The following is a 14,852-nucleotide window of genomic DNA, read 5'->3' as shown; positions in this document are numbered from 1 at the left end:
TAGTAATCGTCTTATGTGACTGTATGGCAATCCAAGGCGAGCTATAGTGATGGTAATGAACTGGAAACCTACGTATGCCTGTATTACAGTGTATTACAGTGTCTGACCATCGCAGTGACGATTTATGAGACAATAATAAGTTCATGTGCCAACGCAAGACGAAAAAACAATGCTGCGAACGAACACTATAATAGAACATTGACTGTGCAGCGCAAAGCCAAGCCCAGCGCTGTGTTTTGTCGAGTGTTGACCCGCGGACAGAGAAGCCTGTCCTCAGTTCATGTTTCCTGTAACCGTTGCATTGCTTAATTGACACTGGTTTAATTATTGTCGAACATGGTGATGTTGGCCGATGTCTCCCTAGGCTGTGCACTTCACTGTTATCTGTTATCTGGCGTCCTGATATATTTTCTTCCCGCGTGTGTGTATGTGTGTCTGTCTGTCTGTCTGTCTGTTTGTCTGTGTGTGTGTGTGTGTGTGTGGGGGGGTGTTATAAATGAAACCAGCGTAATGCGTCGAGTGTTTTGCTGTGTGCGAGCATTATTTTGACACTTGCATGCTTGAATATTTTTCTGATCTTTGTTCCACGACTCTGCTGCCTTACCTTGAAGACGTGTGTGTGTGTGTGTGTGTGTGTGTGTGTGTGTGTGTGTGTGTGTGTGTGTGTGTGTGTGTGTGTGTGTGCATGTGTGTGTGTGTGTTTTCGGTAGGTGTACTTGTGTGGATGTATAAGTGTATTGATGGGTCACGACCAAACTACGCGACATCGACTTACATGTAAAACTGCTCCGTGTGCTGGATGCTTGAAACGTTATTTCTTAGTAAGTGTTGTTCCTGTTGTTGCTTCAAATGACTAAAAACATTTCCTCGTCATTTGTTTCATGTTGTATACACTCAGGACCATTTCATCTCCGTTCATTTTGTCAACTTTTTTCTGACAGCCGCGTCAGCGATTTTGACAGGACCATGTCAAAATTGTGTCATGTTCATTCATTTTGTTTTCCTACTTTGTATAAAAACGTTTATGACCTCTTTGTTTACCCGCTTTTCGCTATAGCTTTCCCCTGTTTTTCGCTCCTTAACCACTGTTATTCCCTTTTAGAGAGAGAGACCCGTTCACTGATGCTTGTCCCATGCCTAGCTACTGATGCCCAGCCCTGGTTCTTCTTCTTCAAAGAAGTTGTAACCTAAATTTTGAATGCCTTTAGACATCGTTAATTTCAGATCCAGGGTTGGTTGTTTTTACGCAATATCGGCCAGGTGCTCGCAAAAATTGTTTTTTCTTGATCTTGACACCGTCCTGGTATATATGTTTTTAGTTTTTCACGGACAAAATGGTTTTCGAACAGCTCTCTTCATCTTTTTCCATGCACATTTCTTGTGTGTGTACTACGAGAAAAATATTGAATGTTTTAACTCCACACCCTTAAACCCCATACCCGACTCAAAATCGCAACCTTCCTATTTTAGTCAACCAATTGGAAGTAAGCGTTACGGGCATATGCTTTGGAACATTATATTCGTGCATAGTTTTGTGACACATGTTTTTGTCATTTTGCTGATGGTTTTATTGTCAGGAGATGTCCACCCAAACCCAGGCCCGCCTGGTAGAGAGCATGTTAAAGATACCTCTATTTTGCATATAAATGTACGTAGTTTGCGAAACAAGATTGATATTTTACAATGTGAAGTTAAAGAGCACGATATTGTGACTTTGTCAGAAACTTGGTTGTGTGACTCGATATCAAACGACAGTTTATGCCTCAAAGGATTTCATCCCCCAGTGCGTCTTGATAGGCCAGATGGATATGGAGGGGTAGCTGTTTATGTGAAAAACGATTTTATTTGCAAACCAAGGCCTGATTTGTTAATTCCAGGCCTTGAAGCAGTCTGGGTAGAAACTAAATTATTGCAAGAAACTGTGCTGGTTGGTTCATTTTACCGACCACCAGACTCTCGGATTGATTATTGGCACTTGGTTGACGAATCTGTAAAGCAAGTAATGAGAACACCACATAAATTTCTAATTCTTGGAGACTTTAACGAAGATTTTTTGAATAATCCATCTCCCCACTTTCTTAATTTAATACAAAAAAACAATCTGCACCAGCTCGTTACTGAACCCACACGTATTACAGAAACTAAATCCTCATGCATCGATCTGATCCTGACCACGAGTATAAACTTAATCAGTGAAGTTGTAGTGTTACCCCCCATTTGTAGTGACCATTCTGTGCCATGTGTAAAATTAACGTCACAGAGACTAAAAAAAGGTCAGTTCAAAAGGACTATATATAATTATGCCAAGTTAGATGTTGATACATTTTTGTTTGAATTGAACAAAATTGATCTTTTGAACACAGTTTTAAATGCGTCCATTGACGAAGCTGCTGCCTTGTTTTCTGAACATTTATTCCGTGTTGCAAAAACATGTATGCCTGTTAAGATAATAACAGTACGTGAAGATGATGCCCCATGGATGACTGAACATATTTTACAATTACGAAACGCAAAAAATTGTATACATCAAGTTGCTAAGCGCTTAAATACACCTGAGCAGTGGGCATTATTCCGCCTGACTAGAAATCAGTATACAGATGAAATTCGTAAAAGAAAAAGAGATTATTTTCTAGAACTTGATGAGAGGATAAATTGTAAACAGAACTTCGGAAGCAAAAATTGGTGGCAACTTGTTAATTCCTTCTTGAAGAAAAAAGGTGTTGCATGTAACGAAATTCCACCGCTAGAAGATAATGGAAAAATTATTGATAACATTTGTGAAAAAACGATTTTGTTTAATAATTATTTTGAAAGCCAGTCTAAAGTTGAAAATCCAGACGATCCCCTGCCCGAGGCAAATTGGTGTAATACATCTTTATCGACTTTTGAATTAACAGAAGCTGAAGTTGTCCAAGTGTTAAGGAATTTAAATTTATCCAAGGCCGTGGGCCCTGACGGAATACATAATAAATTGCTTGTAGATGGATTACCTGTTATCGTTCCACCGCTTACAGTTCTCTTTAACAGATCCTTGTCTGAGGGTGTTTTTCCAGTTGTCTGGAAAACTGCTCACATTACGCCCATTTTTAAGAAAGGCGATAGGAGTGCTTGTTCCAACTACCGTCCAATCTCTTTGCTGAGTTGTATTGGGAATGTGCTTGAAAAATGTATACAAATCCGTGTGTTTGGTTATTTGAAAAATTATGATTTGATTACACACTGCCAATCTGGTTTTATTGCTGGTGATTCGACTGTTTATCAACTATTGAGTATATATGATGATTTTTGTGTTGCACTTGATAAAAACATTATGTCACAGGCAATATTTTTTGATGTATCCAAAGCTTTTGATAAAGTCTGGCATCGCGGTCTGCTCCACAAGCTTGAGGCGATAGGTATAAGAGGTCCCTTGCTTGTTTGGTTTGAACATTACTTGAGCGATCGCAGACAAGCAGTAGTATTGAAAGGAACCAAATCAAGTTATGCTACCCCTTCTGCTGGTGTCCCTCAGGGTTCTGTCTTAGGACCTCTTTTATTTCTCATTTATATTAACGATATTGGTGTTGGTCTTGAATCAGTGTTGAAACTCTTTGCAGACGATACGAGTATGTACTTAAGTTTAGATAACGATGATGTACGAGCAGAGATTTTGAATTCTGATTTGGATAAAATTCGCACATGGGCTTCTAAATGGAAAGTCACTTTTAATTGTCAAAAGACAGAATTGTTGGACATTTGTAGGCAACAAAATGTTTTACTTCCACCATTGTATTTCGAAGATGCACACTTAGTTGATGTTGAAAATCACAAGCACCTTGGCGTCATTCTACAAGGTAATTGTAAATGGGATTCCCACATAAAAAGTCTAATTGCTAAATGTAGAAAGTCAATTGCGTGTTTTGGTTTATTCAAGCATCGTTTAAACAGGAAATCACTTGAAGTTATATATAAATCCTTTATGTTACCATTGTTTGATTATGCGGACGTTATCTGGGATAACTGTACACAGTGTTTGGCAGACGAGTTGGAGACATTGCATCTCGATGCAATCCGAATCATTGTAGGTGCAGTACGTGGCACAAGCCACCAAAAACTGTATAACGAATCGGGTTTTGTGCCCCTGAAAGAAAGGCGACGTCGTCATAAACTTTTGCTGTATTATAAAATTGTAAATCGTTTAACCCCAGAATATTTATATTCCAAACTGCCGGTCCTGGTTTCCGATGTAAATCCTTACCACAGACGACGCCCTCTTGAACGTAAGTTTCCATTGTGCAGAAGTGAGTTATATAAATCTTCATTTTTTCCTTCAACGACAGCTTTGTGGAATAATCTTCCAGAAAATATACAACAAACGCAGTCAGTTGGTGAATTTAAAAGGTATTTGACCGATGGAGATGTTGTTGTTCCACCGTATTATTATCTAGGCAACCGCCAGGGACAGGTACTTCACAGCAGGTTGAGATTAAACATGAGCGATTTGCAACAAGACTTAGTTAACCGACACCTCTCTGATAATTTAGAATGTACGTGTGGAGCATGCCCGGAAGATTCTGAACATTTCTTATTACACTGTCCAAAATTTAAAGAACATAGAACCATTTTATTCAATAGTCTGCCAACACACGTTCTGGACTGCAAAACACTCTTGTTTGGAAATACTGATTTAACTATATCTTTGAACACGAAAATATTCTCTGTTGTACAAGACTATGTTATGTTAACTAATCGCTTCGGCTGATATTATATTAACTGTGCAATTGATGTAGCCAGGCATTCTCTCCCTCCCTCTCTCTCTCTCCCTCTCCCTCTCTCTCTCTCTCTCTCTCTCTCTCTCTCTCTCTCTCTCTCTCTCTCTCTCTCTCTCTCTTTCTCTCTCTCTCTCTCTCTCTTTACCCTATTTGTATAAAATATAATTAAAGATTATCAAGATAAGTGTTGAAGCTATCACTTGTTCGCCATGTTTTGCTATCTGAATGTGTATTGATTATAAGTTCAAGAACGTGTCCATAAGCAATCTGCTTGTTAACGTTCTCAATGTTGTTATTGTTTGAAACGTGTGTATGTGAATTTGAATAAACACGCTTAAACCAATTGAATCCACCAATTACTCATTGGCTTAACCCAGAAACATGTGCGCGGGCAGCAGCGTCAAGGATACAGAGTTTCACAGGTCAAGTTATGGGCAAAATACATCTGCGCAGTCGCCACTACACTACATGCTGCGATAGGGATTATGACGAGTACTTGGCTTGTTTTCTTTTCATGCAACGTGTAGCGGGCTGGGGAAAAAAAAAAGAATCACCTCAATAATCTGCAGTGCGTCGTCTGTCCTGCTGGCGTTACATAGGTGAGCGCCGGGCCTTAACAGCCTCAGGTATGATAGCATGGGGTCCCTGGCCGGCATACACTTTTCAAAAAGCGAGAGTGAAACAGTCGGCTCACACTCTTCTCTTTCTTTGGTGGCTCAAATTAACGTTTACGCGGCAAGAGAAGTTCAAACTTCAGGTTGGTTCAGCGTACGTCTCTCCAGAATTAAAACTGGGGTATGACGGGCGTAGTGGCGTGGTGGTAAGACGTCGGCCTCTTTATCGGAAGGTCGTGAGTTCGAATCATAGCCGTGGCCGCCTGATGGGTTAAGGGTAGAGATTTTTCCGATCCCCCAGGTCAACTAATGTGCAGACCAGCTCGTGCCTTTATCCCCCTTCGTGTGTACACGCAAGCGCAAGACCAAGTGCGCACGGAAAAAAATCCTGTAATCCAATTCAGAGTTCGGTGGGTAATAGACTGAAACACGAAAATACCCAGCATGCTTCCCCCGAAATCGGTGTATGCTGCCTGAATGGCGGGGTAAAAACGGTCATACACGTAAAAACCCACTCATGTAAAAACATGAGTGAACGTGGGAGTTTCAGCCCATGAAAGAAGAAGAAGAAGAAGAAGAAGAAGAAGAAGAAGAAGAAGAAGAAGAAGAAGAAGAAGAAGAAAACTGTGGTATGACATGTAGAAGAATTGTGTCTCCTTGTCACAGAAGGGCACCGGAATTATTCTTCTTCTTGTCGATCACACTTATATTGTCAGGCCGGACAGCGAGACGAATGTTGCTGTCTTCTCCAGGTCTTCCTTTCCTCCGTACAGCTTAACTGACTGACTATTGGGGCTTAACGTCCTCTAAGAGCGGTATTGGGACAGGTGTTGGTAATACGCTGAGGATATGGTGTGACACTTTGATTAGAACAAGCCCGTTGTGGCTGTCTTCTTCAACACGGCAGCATTATGTTTGTCTCGTCAACGTATCGAGATACGATCATGATAATCAGAGACCGAGAGATGATGCATGCGTGTCTTCGTGTTTTCCAAGCCCTGAGACTTTCGCTGTGAACGTGGGATCTTTTTCGTGCGCATGTGTGCACAGGGGGTGTTCGGACACCGAAGATGTCTGCACAAAGTTGACTCCGAGAATTAAAATCTCTCGCCGAACGTGGGGATCGAACCCACGCTGATAGCGACCAACTGGCTACAAAGCCAGCGCGCTACCAACTGAGCTACGTCCCGGCCCCTCCGTACAGCTTGCAGTGGAGGGAGACTGCAGTTGGCCACACGGTTTTCCTCATGCTTTCAAGGATGGTGCATCGCTGGTGGATGTGTTCAGTGGTCTGGTCCTCTGGTCCACAGCTGCACGTAGGGGAGGAGATCAGTTTCATCTTCAGGAACATGTGGAATTGAAATGAAGCACATAATTATCTGGCTGGTCTTGAGGATTCAGAAAACAGCAGTGTACGTGTTGTGTAGACATTCCTGTGTTAGACACCCTCGACCTTGGAATCTCAAAGGGAAGCATTTTTTTTTTATAACATTCAGCGTTTACCATTGTTTTTCCTTTAGCTTAACTGCCTGACGAAAACTGTGTTAGTACTTGTGCCAGGTTGCCAAAAAGGTCAAAGTAATTAAAACATGCAGTTATTGACGTGGCCACGGCAATCAGCCAAACTACATTATAGCAATCAGCGGTATACTCTGATGACTAAAACAAACTGTCAAAGTCAATCAAAATCCGGAAAGGCTGACCTGTTGGTGATTTTTTCCCAATTAAAGTTGTCATTAAAATCGATTTTCCCCATTAAAGTTGTCATTAAAATCGATTTTTCGCAAACAGATTTAAAATGGATTGCATCGTATTCTTCATCGCATTTTGAATCTAAAAATATATAGATATGTCATGTTTACTCTTAAAATGTGATCACAATTAACGAAAATAGATTAATTAGTCTTACGATTAGAATTTAAGAAATCGAATCAAAAAGGATTTCATCTTATTCTTTATCGTTTCCTGATTCCAAAAACATATAGATATGATAGGTTGTATTGAAAATAAGCTCAGAAAGTTAACACGAATACAGAAAAGCGCGCTTTCCTGCTTAGTACAATACGCTACCGCGCTATTCTGGCGTGTCAATATCACTGCGTTTTGCACGTGGGAGGTGAGCGATTTCCTTCCCGCGGGGATTGACGAAGCTGTACTGTCTTGGTGAAAAACATACAGTGCGTTCAGTTTCATTCCGTGAGTTTGACAGCTTGACTAAAAGTAGTAATTTCGCCTTACGCGACTTGTTTTTTCTTCCTCTCCTTTTTGTCATGGGCCTTACTCCAACGTACATTTGTGTTACCACGAATGGGGTTTTACGTGTATGACCGATTTGCCACCGCCCCCCCCCCCCCCCCCCCCGCTCCCCCCTCCCCCCTCCCCCCTCCCCCCCCTCCCCCCCCCTCCCTGTGATTTGGGCAGCCATACGCCGAGGGATGCATGCTCGCTATTTTCGTGTTTCTATATAAGCCATCAAACTTCGGCATAAATTACAGGATCTTTTCCGCTCTTGGTCTGGTGCTTGCGTGAACACACGAAGGGGGATAAGGCAATATATATATATATGTCGTGCCGAATTCACGTAATTGCCGATTCCGCGTAATGGGCAACATTTTTGCCCATTTCGCGTAATCGGCAAAACGCTGCCCAATACGTGAAATCGGCAGCGTTTTGCCGAAATCGCGTAAACGCCTCTAAAACTTGCCTATTTCGCGAATTCGGCAGCCGATTACGCGGAATCGGCAGCCGATTACGCGTAATAGGCAAGTTGCCCATTACGCGAAATCGGCAATAGCAAGTTAAGTGTGTGTGTGTGTGTGGGGGGGGGGGGTGTGTGTGTGTGTCTCTCTCTCTCTCTCTCTCTCTCTCTCTCTCTCTCTCTCTCTCTCTCTCTCTCTCTCTCTCTCCCTCTCTCTCTCTATTCACGAAAAAAAAATTTTCTCTCAACTTTTTACGTGCTTAAGCTTGTTCGAAACGTGTGTTCATTTTGCATTGACAAATCAAGTTTGTTTGTGTGACGTGTTTGTTAATGTGTCATTTTGTGTTGATCTCTTTTTCTCTCTCTCTCTCTCTCTCTCTCTCTCACACACACACACACACACACACACACACACACACACATACACATACACACACACACACACACACACACACACAAACAAACACACACACACACAAATGTGTAAGTGTTCGCGTTCGTAAACACAACAAGAAACTCCCCGGTACATCGTCACCCAACATGAGCTATTCCACGTCCTGCTTGAGGCACATGTCAACACTGGGCACGGAGGAGAGAAAAAAACAAAACCAATTCTCCAAAATAAGTACGCGGACATTTCCGGTAAAATGATTAACTGTTTTGTGTCGGCCTGTGAAACCTGCCAACGAAAAAAGGCAAATCCAAGCAAAGGCCTGGTTGTGAAACCTGTCAGGTCAAAGTCTTTCTGCGACAGAGGCCAGGTGGACCTTATCAACATGGAGTCATCCCCTGACGGCGGCTTCGTGCACGTTCTTAATTACCAGGACCATTTCACAAAATTCCTGGTCCTACGACCGCTGAAAAGCAAAAGAGCGGCAGAAGTTGCATACAACTTAATTGACATTTTCACAATGATTGGCGCTCCGTGTATCCTCCAAAGCGACAATGGTCGAGAATTTGTTGCTTCAGTGGTTGACGAACTCTAAAACATGTGGCAAAACCTTCGCATTGTACATGGGCGGGCTCGACATCCCCAGAGCCAGGGTTCAGTAGAGCGATCGAACGCAGATGTGAAGCAAATGCTGTTAGCGTGGACCATTGACAACGGCACCAGTAACTGGTCTGAAGGGGTCCGCTTTGTCCAGCTACAAAAGAATTCATCCCCACACAGAAATTTGCAGAACAAAACTCCATACGAGGTGTTGTTTGGGGAAAAACCGAGATTGGGTCTGCAGAAGACCTTTCTGCCTGAAGAAGTTGCAGACGTGCTGACGACAGAGGAAGAGCTGGAATCTGCCATACCGAGAGATGACAGGGACCGAGGAAGTTGATGACGAGGCCATGGCCGTACCAGAGATGACAGGGCCAGAGGGAGTTACAGACGAAGCCATGGCCATACCAGAGTTGACAGGGGCGGCAGAACTCGTTGCTCAAGACGTTATGGCAGTAGACAAAGAAGATGTGGCTGCCAGTGCAGATTTAGAGACTGGAGATGAGGAATCAGCACAATCCGATTGTTCCCAGGCAGATCCCAGATCTCAAGAAGAAGAGAATGACAATAAATCTGATGACCCCACGATTGCTGAACACATGAAGAAGAGAAGGGCGTGCCGAGCGGAGGCTTCACTTGGCCAAGAAAAAAGTAGCGCTCAAATGCTGTCTTCAAGCAATGCCAAATAACCCTCCCTAAACGTCGGGGACTGTGTCCTACTTCCAGTGTCTGAGTTTGACAGGGGTCGACTCGACGCCAGAAATATCCCTGGAGTCGTGTCTAAAATCACAGAACACGGCGCGTATAGGATCGCTACAAAGCACGGCGTCGTCAATACTGCTTATTCCAGAAACCAGTTACAGAAGGCAGATTGTCAAATCCTAAAGCTTCAAGATACAAACCCAGCCGTTTCTTCTTTTTAGAAAAATCGCTACAAAGCATTCCTCCCATGGTGGTCAGGGGTATGCAAAATGCGCCTGTCAGACATCCTGCAGCTCCAAGAGATGCGCTTGTAGAAAAAGCGGCACTCTCTGCCACAGTCACTGCCACCCGAAAAACAGCAAATGTAAAAACAAATAAAAATTACTACCAAACTGCATGTCAGCCAAACTATAACCTGTGTTTGTGGTACTGAAAGATGAAAATAGCAGCTTAACTTGTATTGTTGAGGAGCGTTCTTTTTCACAATTATGCGTAATTCTTCATGTTCATCTATTTGTTCATCTTTTCCTATTATCGTTCTTTTGTTTCGAAAATAAATGTTTGCCTCGTTTGCATCACTAGTATACTGTGTGTGTGTGTGTGTGTGTGTGTGTGTGTGTGTGTGTGTGTGTGTGTGTGTGTGTGTGTGTGTTTGTGTGTGTGTGTGTGTGTTTGTGTGTGTGTGTGTGTGTTTGTGAGTGTGTGCGTACGTGCTAAAAAGTATATTATCACATTCATGGTCAGTATCGACGACAACACACACACACACACACACACACACACACACACACACATACACACACACACACACACACACACACACACACACACGCATACACACACACACACAAACAAACATACACACTAAACTCACTATTGCCGATTTCGCGTAATGGGCAACTTGCCTATTACGCGTAATCGGCTGCCGATTCCGCGTAATCGGCTGCTGAATTCGCGAAATAGGCAAGTTTTAGAGGCGTTTACGCGATTTCGGCAAAACGCTGCCGATTTCACGTATTGGGCAGCGTTTTGCCGATTACGCGAAATGGGCAAAAATGTTGCCCATTACGCGGAATCGGCAATTACGCGAATTCGGCACGACATATATATATATAGCAGGTGAGATGAGAATAATCTCCAACCTTAACACACCAGGCGAGGCCGGGATTCGAACACTCAACCATCCGCATGAGAAGCCGGCGTCGTATCCATTATTAGGCCATTGCACCCGTCCAGTTATGTTCAATTAAACTAAGTCTTTCTTTTTAGTCGTTTTGCAAGAGAGATGCCCTTCTGGAGATCACCCAAGTGAAAAAGTACCACATAGTATACTACAGTATACTATAGTAAATGTACCGTGTACTATAGTACCAATTTCATAGTACTATAGTATACTATAGTAAAGTACATGTACTATAGTATACTAGAGTAAATGTACCATGTACTATAGTATGTACTATAGTACATGGTTCTGAGTACTATGGTACTGTGAAGTAAATGCACCATCTCATTCAAAACCGCAGGCCTTTCCTGAGCTTTAATACCCAAAGATCACAACATCATCATCATCCATTCACAATCGTACACAAGCTTTCAGCACTCAGCCCTTGTTCACACCTGTACGAGTAACATAGGGGTGCACGATCACTTCAACGCCGATCACCTGTGCCAACATCAACACACTCCTTCCTACCTGTCTTCGCTTTTTCCTTGAACCGCCGCCCATGCTTTCAAACAACACACGGTCACTCATCCACACTACATCTGCGTCTGTATAGGTTATGCTGTGGTCGGCTTTGGTCGGGGTGGTGTCTGCTACTTCAGGTGAAGTGTTGGTTGCCGTCAACCTGGCAATGCCAGGTGTCTGATACCCGGGATGTTACCAGGGTGTTTGGTGCGTACCTATAGGTTTGCCGTATTGGTGAATTCAGAGTTATTGGTCGGTGAGAAGTGTGCAATGACTTCATTTACGAAAAGTGTTTGTAGGAATACTGAACGAGTTGACCTGTCAGATCAATTTTGATCATGAAAAAAGTGCATATGATTCGCGAAACCGTGCACTATACTTGATGCTGATTTCAGAACTATTGGTCGTCAAGAAGTGTACAATTAATAGCTTCATATGTGACAAATGTTGCAAATAATCTGTCACGTAAATTTTTGATCGTGAAACTGGTTAATATTCGTGAAATTGTGTGTTTTAGTATTGTATTTGGAACGAGTGTATATTATCTATTAGACAACATTTGTCAGTTAACTTTGTGAAAAGTTAGCAAAACGGAACCTTAATTCTTTAACTGAAGACTGATTGTAACTGGGGACTTATTTCTTTGAAGTGATGGAGCATACTATGCTTTTTGTCACCCTTTATTCTTGTCAACGTTATGGCCGGTTCTCACTAGAAGAGGTCACATTTAGCAAGCTTTAAACGCACACTCCTTCACGTGTAAACAGTTAAGCTCAACATCTAAGCCATTGAGTATAACTGTTTTATCATCATTGCTTTGTTGTTGTTCTTTAGCCATTTACGTTGAATGACTTGTTATACATTGACATTGATAGTTTTATTCTTCTTCTTCTTCGTCGTTCGCTAGTTAGTTTTTATCATAAGAACCTTTTCAAATTCCTATTTATACATAAATGCATATTTTGTATTGTAAAGCAGTATGCATTGTTAGAGGATTTTTTAGTAGCAGTGTTTAAATGTCGAAGCTGCTTTTCCCATTTTTACCCAAGAGACCGACTGTATATTGTGTTATTGTATTTGTCAGACTTGATTGTACCAAGTCCCTACACATGTTGTAATGCGCTTAGAGCCAAATATTTTTGTTTTTTGTAAGGGATAGACGCAAAATAAATACACTTTAATATTATTATTATTATTATTATTTCATATCTGGCATGGCTTTGATCCAAAGCTTCAAGACAAGAAACAATATTGGGTGGTGGTCTTTTTACATTTAGTCAAGTTTTGACTAAATATTTTAACATAGAGGGGGGATCGAGACGAGGGTCGTGGTGTATGTGTGTCTGTGTGTGTGTGTGTGTGTGTGTGTGTGTGTGTGTGTGTGTGTGCGTGTGTGTGTGTAGAGCGATTCAGAGTAAACTACTGGACCGATCTTTATGAAATTTGACATGAGAGTTCCTGGGTATGATATCCCCGGACGATTTTTTTCATTTTTTCGATAAATGTATTTGATGACGTCATATCCGGCTTTTTGTAAAAGTTGAGACGGCACTGTCACACCCTCGTTTTTCAATCCCGATACTGGTTGCTATGCCAATCGATCTGCTCAAGAACGTAACAAGACTCGCAGTATCGAGATCAGACCAATGAAATGAAGGAGTATCGAGTCTGCGCATCTCGATACTGCCAGTATGGAGTGTGCCAGTATCGAGGGTTGATCTCGAGAACGTGGGCCTTTTGGCGTTCCATACACATACACCACGACCCTCGTCTCGATTCCTCCCTCTACGTTAAAACATTTAGTCAACACTTGACTAAATGTAAAAAGAAGTACCACACGGCGTGATTTAAAAAATTTAAAAAAAGAGAGAGAATACGAATACGAATACGAAAGTTTATTCAGTTTTAGGCCAGAGCCCCTTCTGAAGGGTATGCGTCCATATACAACATAATCATAGTAAAATATTGTGTTTCATAAATGTCCCAAATTTGTATACATCAAACAGTAATACATGTGTACATAGATCATGTCACAGTGATTAATCTTTTCATTCCCTGATAAATATATTGTGCTAATTTGGATATTTGACTGACATTTCCAGTAGACATAAGCAAAGTATATCGGTACATACATGGATGATTATAATATTTTGGCTTTATCAATAATACTCTTAGGTCACGTAGTGCAGGACAGCAGAACATAAAGTGTATTTCATTTTCTTCAGCCAATTTACACAGACGACACAACAAATCTTCCTCACTCCGTACACTATACCTACACCTGTGTACAGCAAGATCCGATACACCGAACCTGAATTTAGTTAATGCACTTTTCACATAGCTGTTCATTTCCATATCTATATACGCTTCAGTACTGCTTGTGGTCTTAAACAATCTGTATGTAGAGAATCGATCACTGCTTTGCATATGGTCGTTCCAGTCTTGCCATCTGCAATCTATCAATCGCTGTCTGAAACATTTCAGAAAACCACCAATACTGTCCACCCCTTGGTTGTACCATACATCTGCAAACCCATGAGAGAACAAACACTTTCGAACATCCGTCGCCCATGTAATCTTGCCATTACAATCTAAATTATAGAGAACTTTGTATGCTTTACATGGAATCTTAGAATTTTCCATTCTTGTTAGTTTTAGCCAATATGTAATGCACTTTACATATGAGTTTAGATATATTGGGAATCTTCCCAATTCACCATACACAAGGTCGTTTGGTGTTCTCATGTCTACATGCAGGAATCGTTTCATGGCGAATAAGTGTAGTTTTTCTATTTCAGTACCTTTTTGGAAAGCCCAAATCTCAGCACCATATTGCACAATCGGTTGAACTTGAGAATCAAACAATTTTGTAAACAATTTGTAAGAACTACTCTCTAACTTGTGCAACACACGGAGTATACCAAACACTGCCCGTTTACCCCTACTCACCAAATCCTGACAGGAAACATTAAAACTAAGTCTCGTGGAAAAAAATATTCCTAAATACTTATAAGCGTTAACAACAACAACTTTATCTGCACCATAATTCCATTTTTCACAACTAGCTAAATATCCTCCTTTACGGAAAACAATAATATTAGTTTTGTTCATGTTAACTTTCAACTCCAATCGAGAAGCTGCATTGTACATATTATTCAGCTGTCTTTGCAGGCCAACAACAGTTGTGGAGAGCAATACAATGTCATCAGCAAAAAGCAATATGAAAAATTCAACAAAATCAAATGTCACACCATGTTTTCCATTTTCCATTACTTCCAAAGCTAATTCATTAATAAATAACGAAAACAACACAGGGCTACATACATCACCTTGTTTTACCCCATATGTACAATTGATTACATCAGTAAATTTAGCGCCACATCTTATTTTAGCTTTCACATCCAAATAC

At 41.5% G+C, this 14,852-nt stretch overlaps 2 protein-coding genes across 2 annotated transcripts in view; both read left to right on the top strand.

Moving 5' to 3' along the window:
* Positions 1 to 14,852, top strand: part of LOC138971392 (dihydropyrimidinase-like) — a 110,807-nt gene that overhangs the window by 5,760 nt on the left and 90,195 nt on the right. The gene's annotated exons all lie outside the window — the stretch shown is intronic.
* On the top strand, positions 9,053 to 9,394 carry LOC138970189 (KRAB-A domain-containing protein 2-like). Its single transcript, XM_070342684.1, has one exon. It carries the CDS (start codon positions 9,053 to 9,055, stop codon positions 9,392 to 9,394), a length of 342 nt encoding a protein of 113 aa, XP_070198785.1.

Source organism: Littorina saxatilis, linkage group LG7 (assembly GCF_037325665.1).
Source record: "Littorina saxatilis isolate snail1 linkage group LG7, US_GU_Lsax_2.0, whole genome shotgun sequence".
NCBI classification, from domain to species: Eukaryota; Metazoa; Mollusca; class Gastropoda; order Littorinimorpha; family Littorinidae; genus Littorina; species Littorina saxatilis.
The sequence above is the reverse complement of the archived record's forward strand: the minus strand, read 5'-3'. Positions and strand labels throughout refer to the sequence as shown.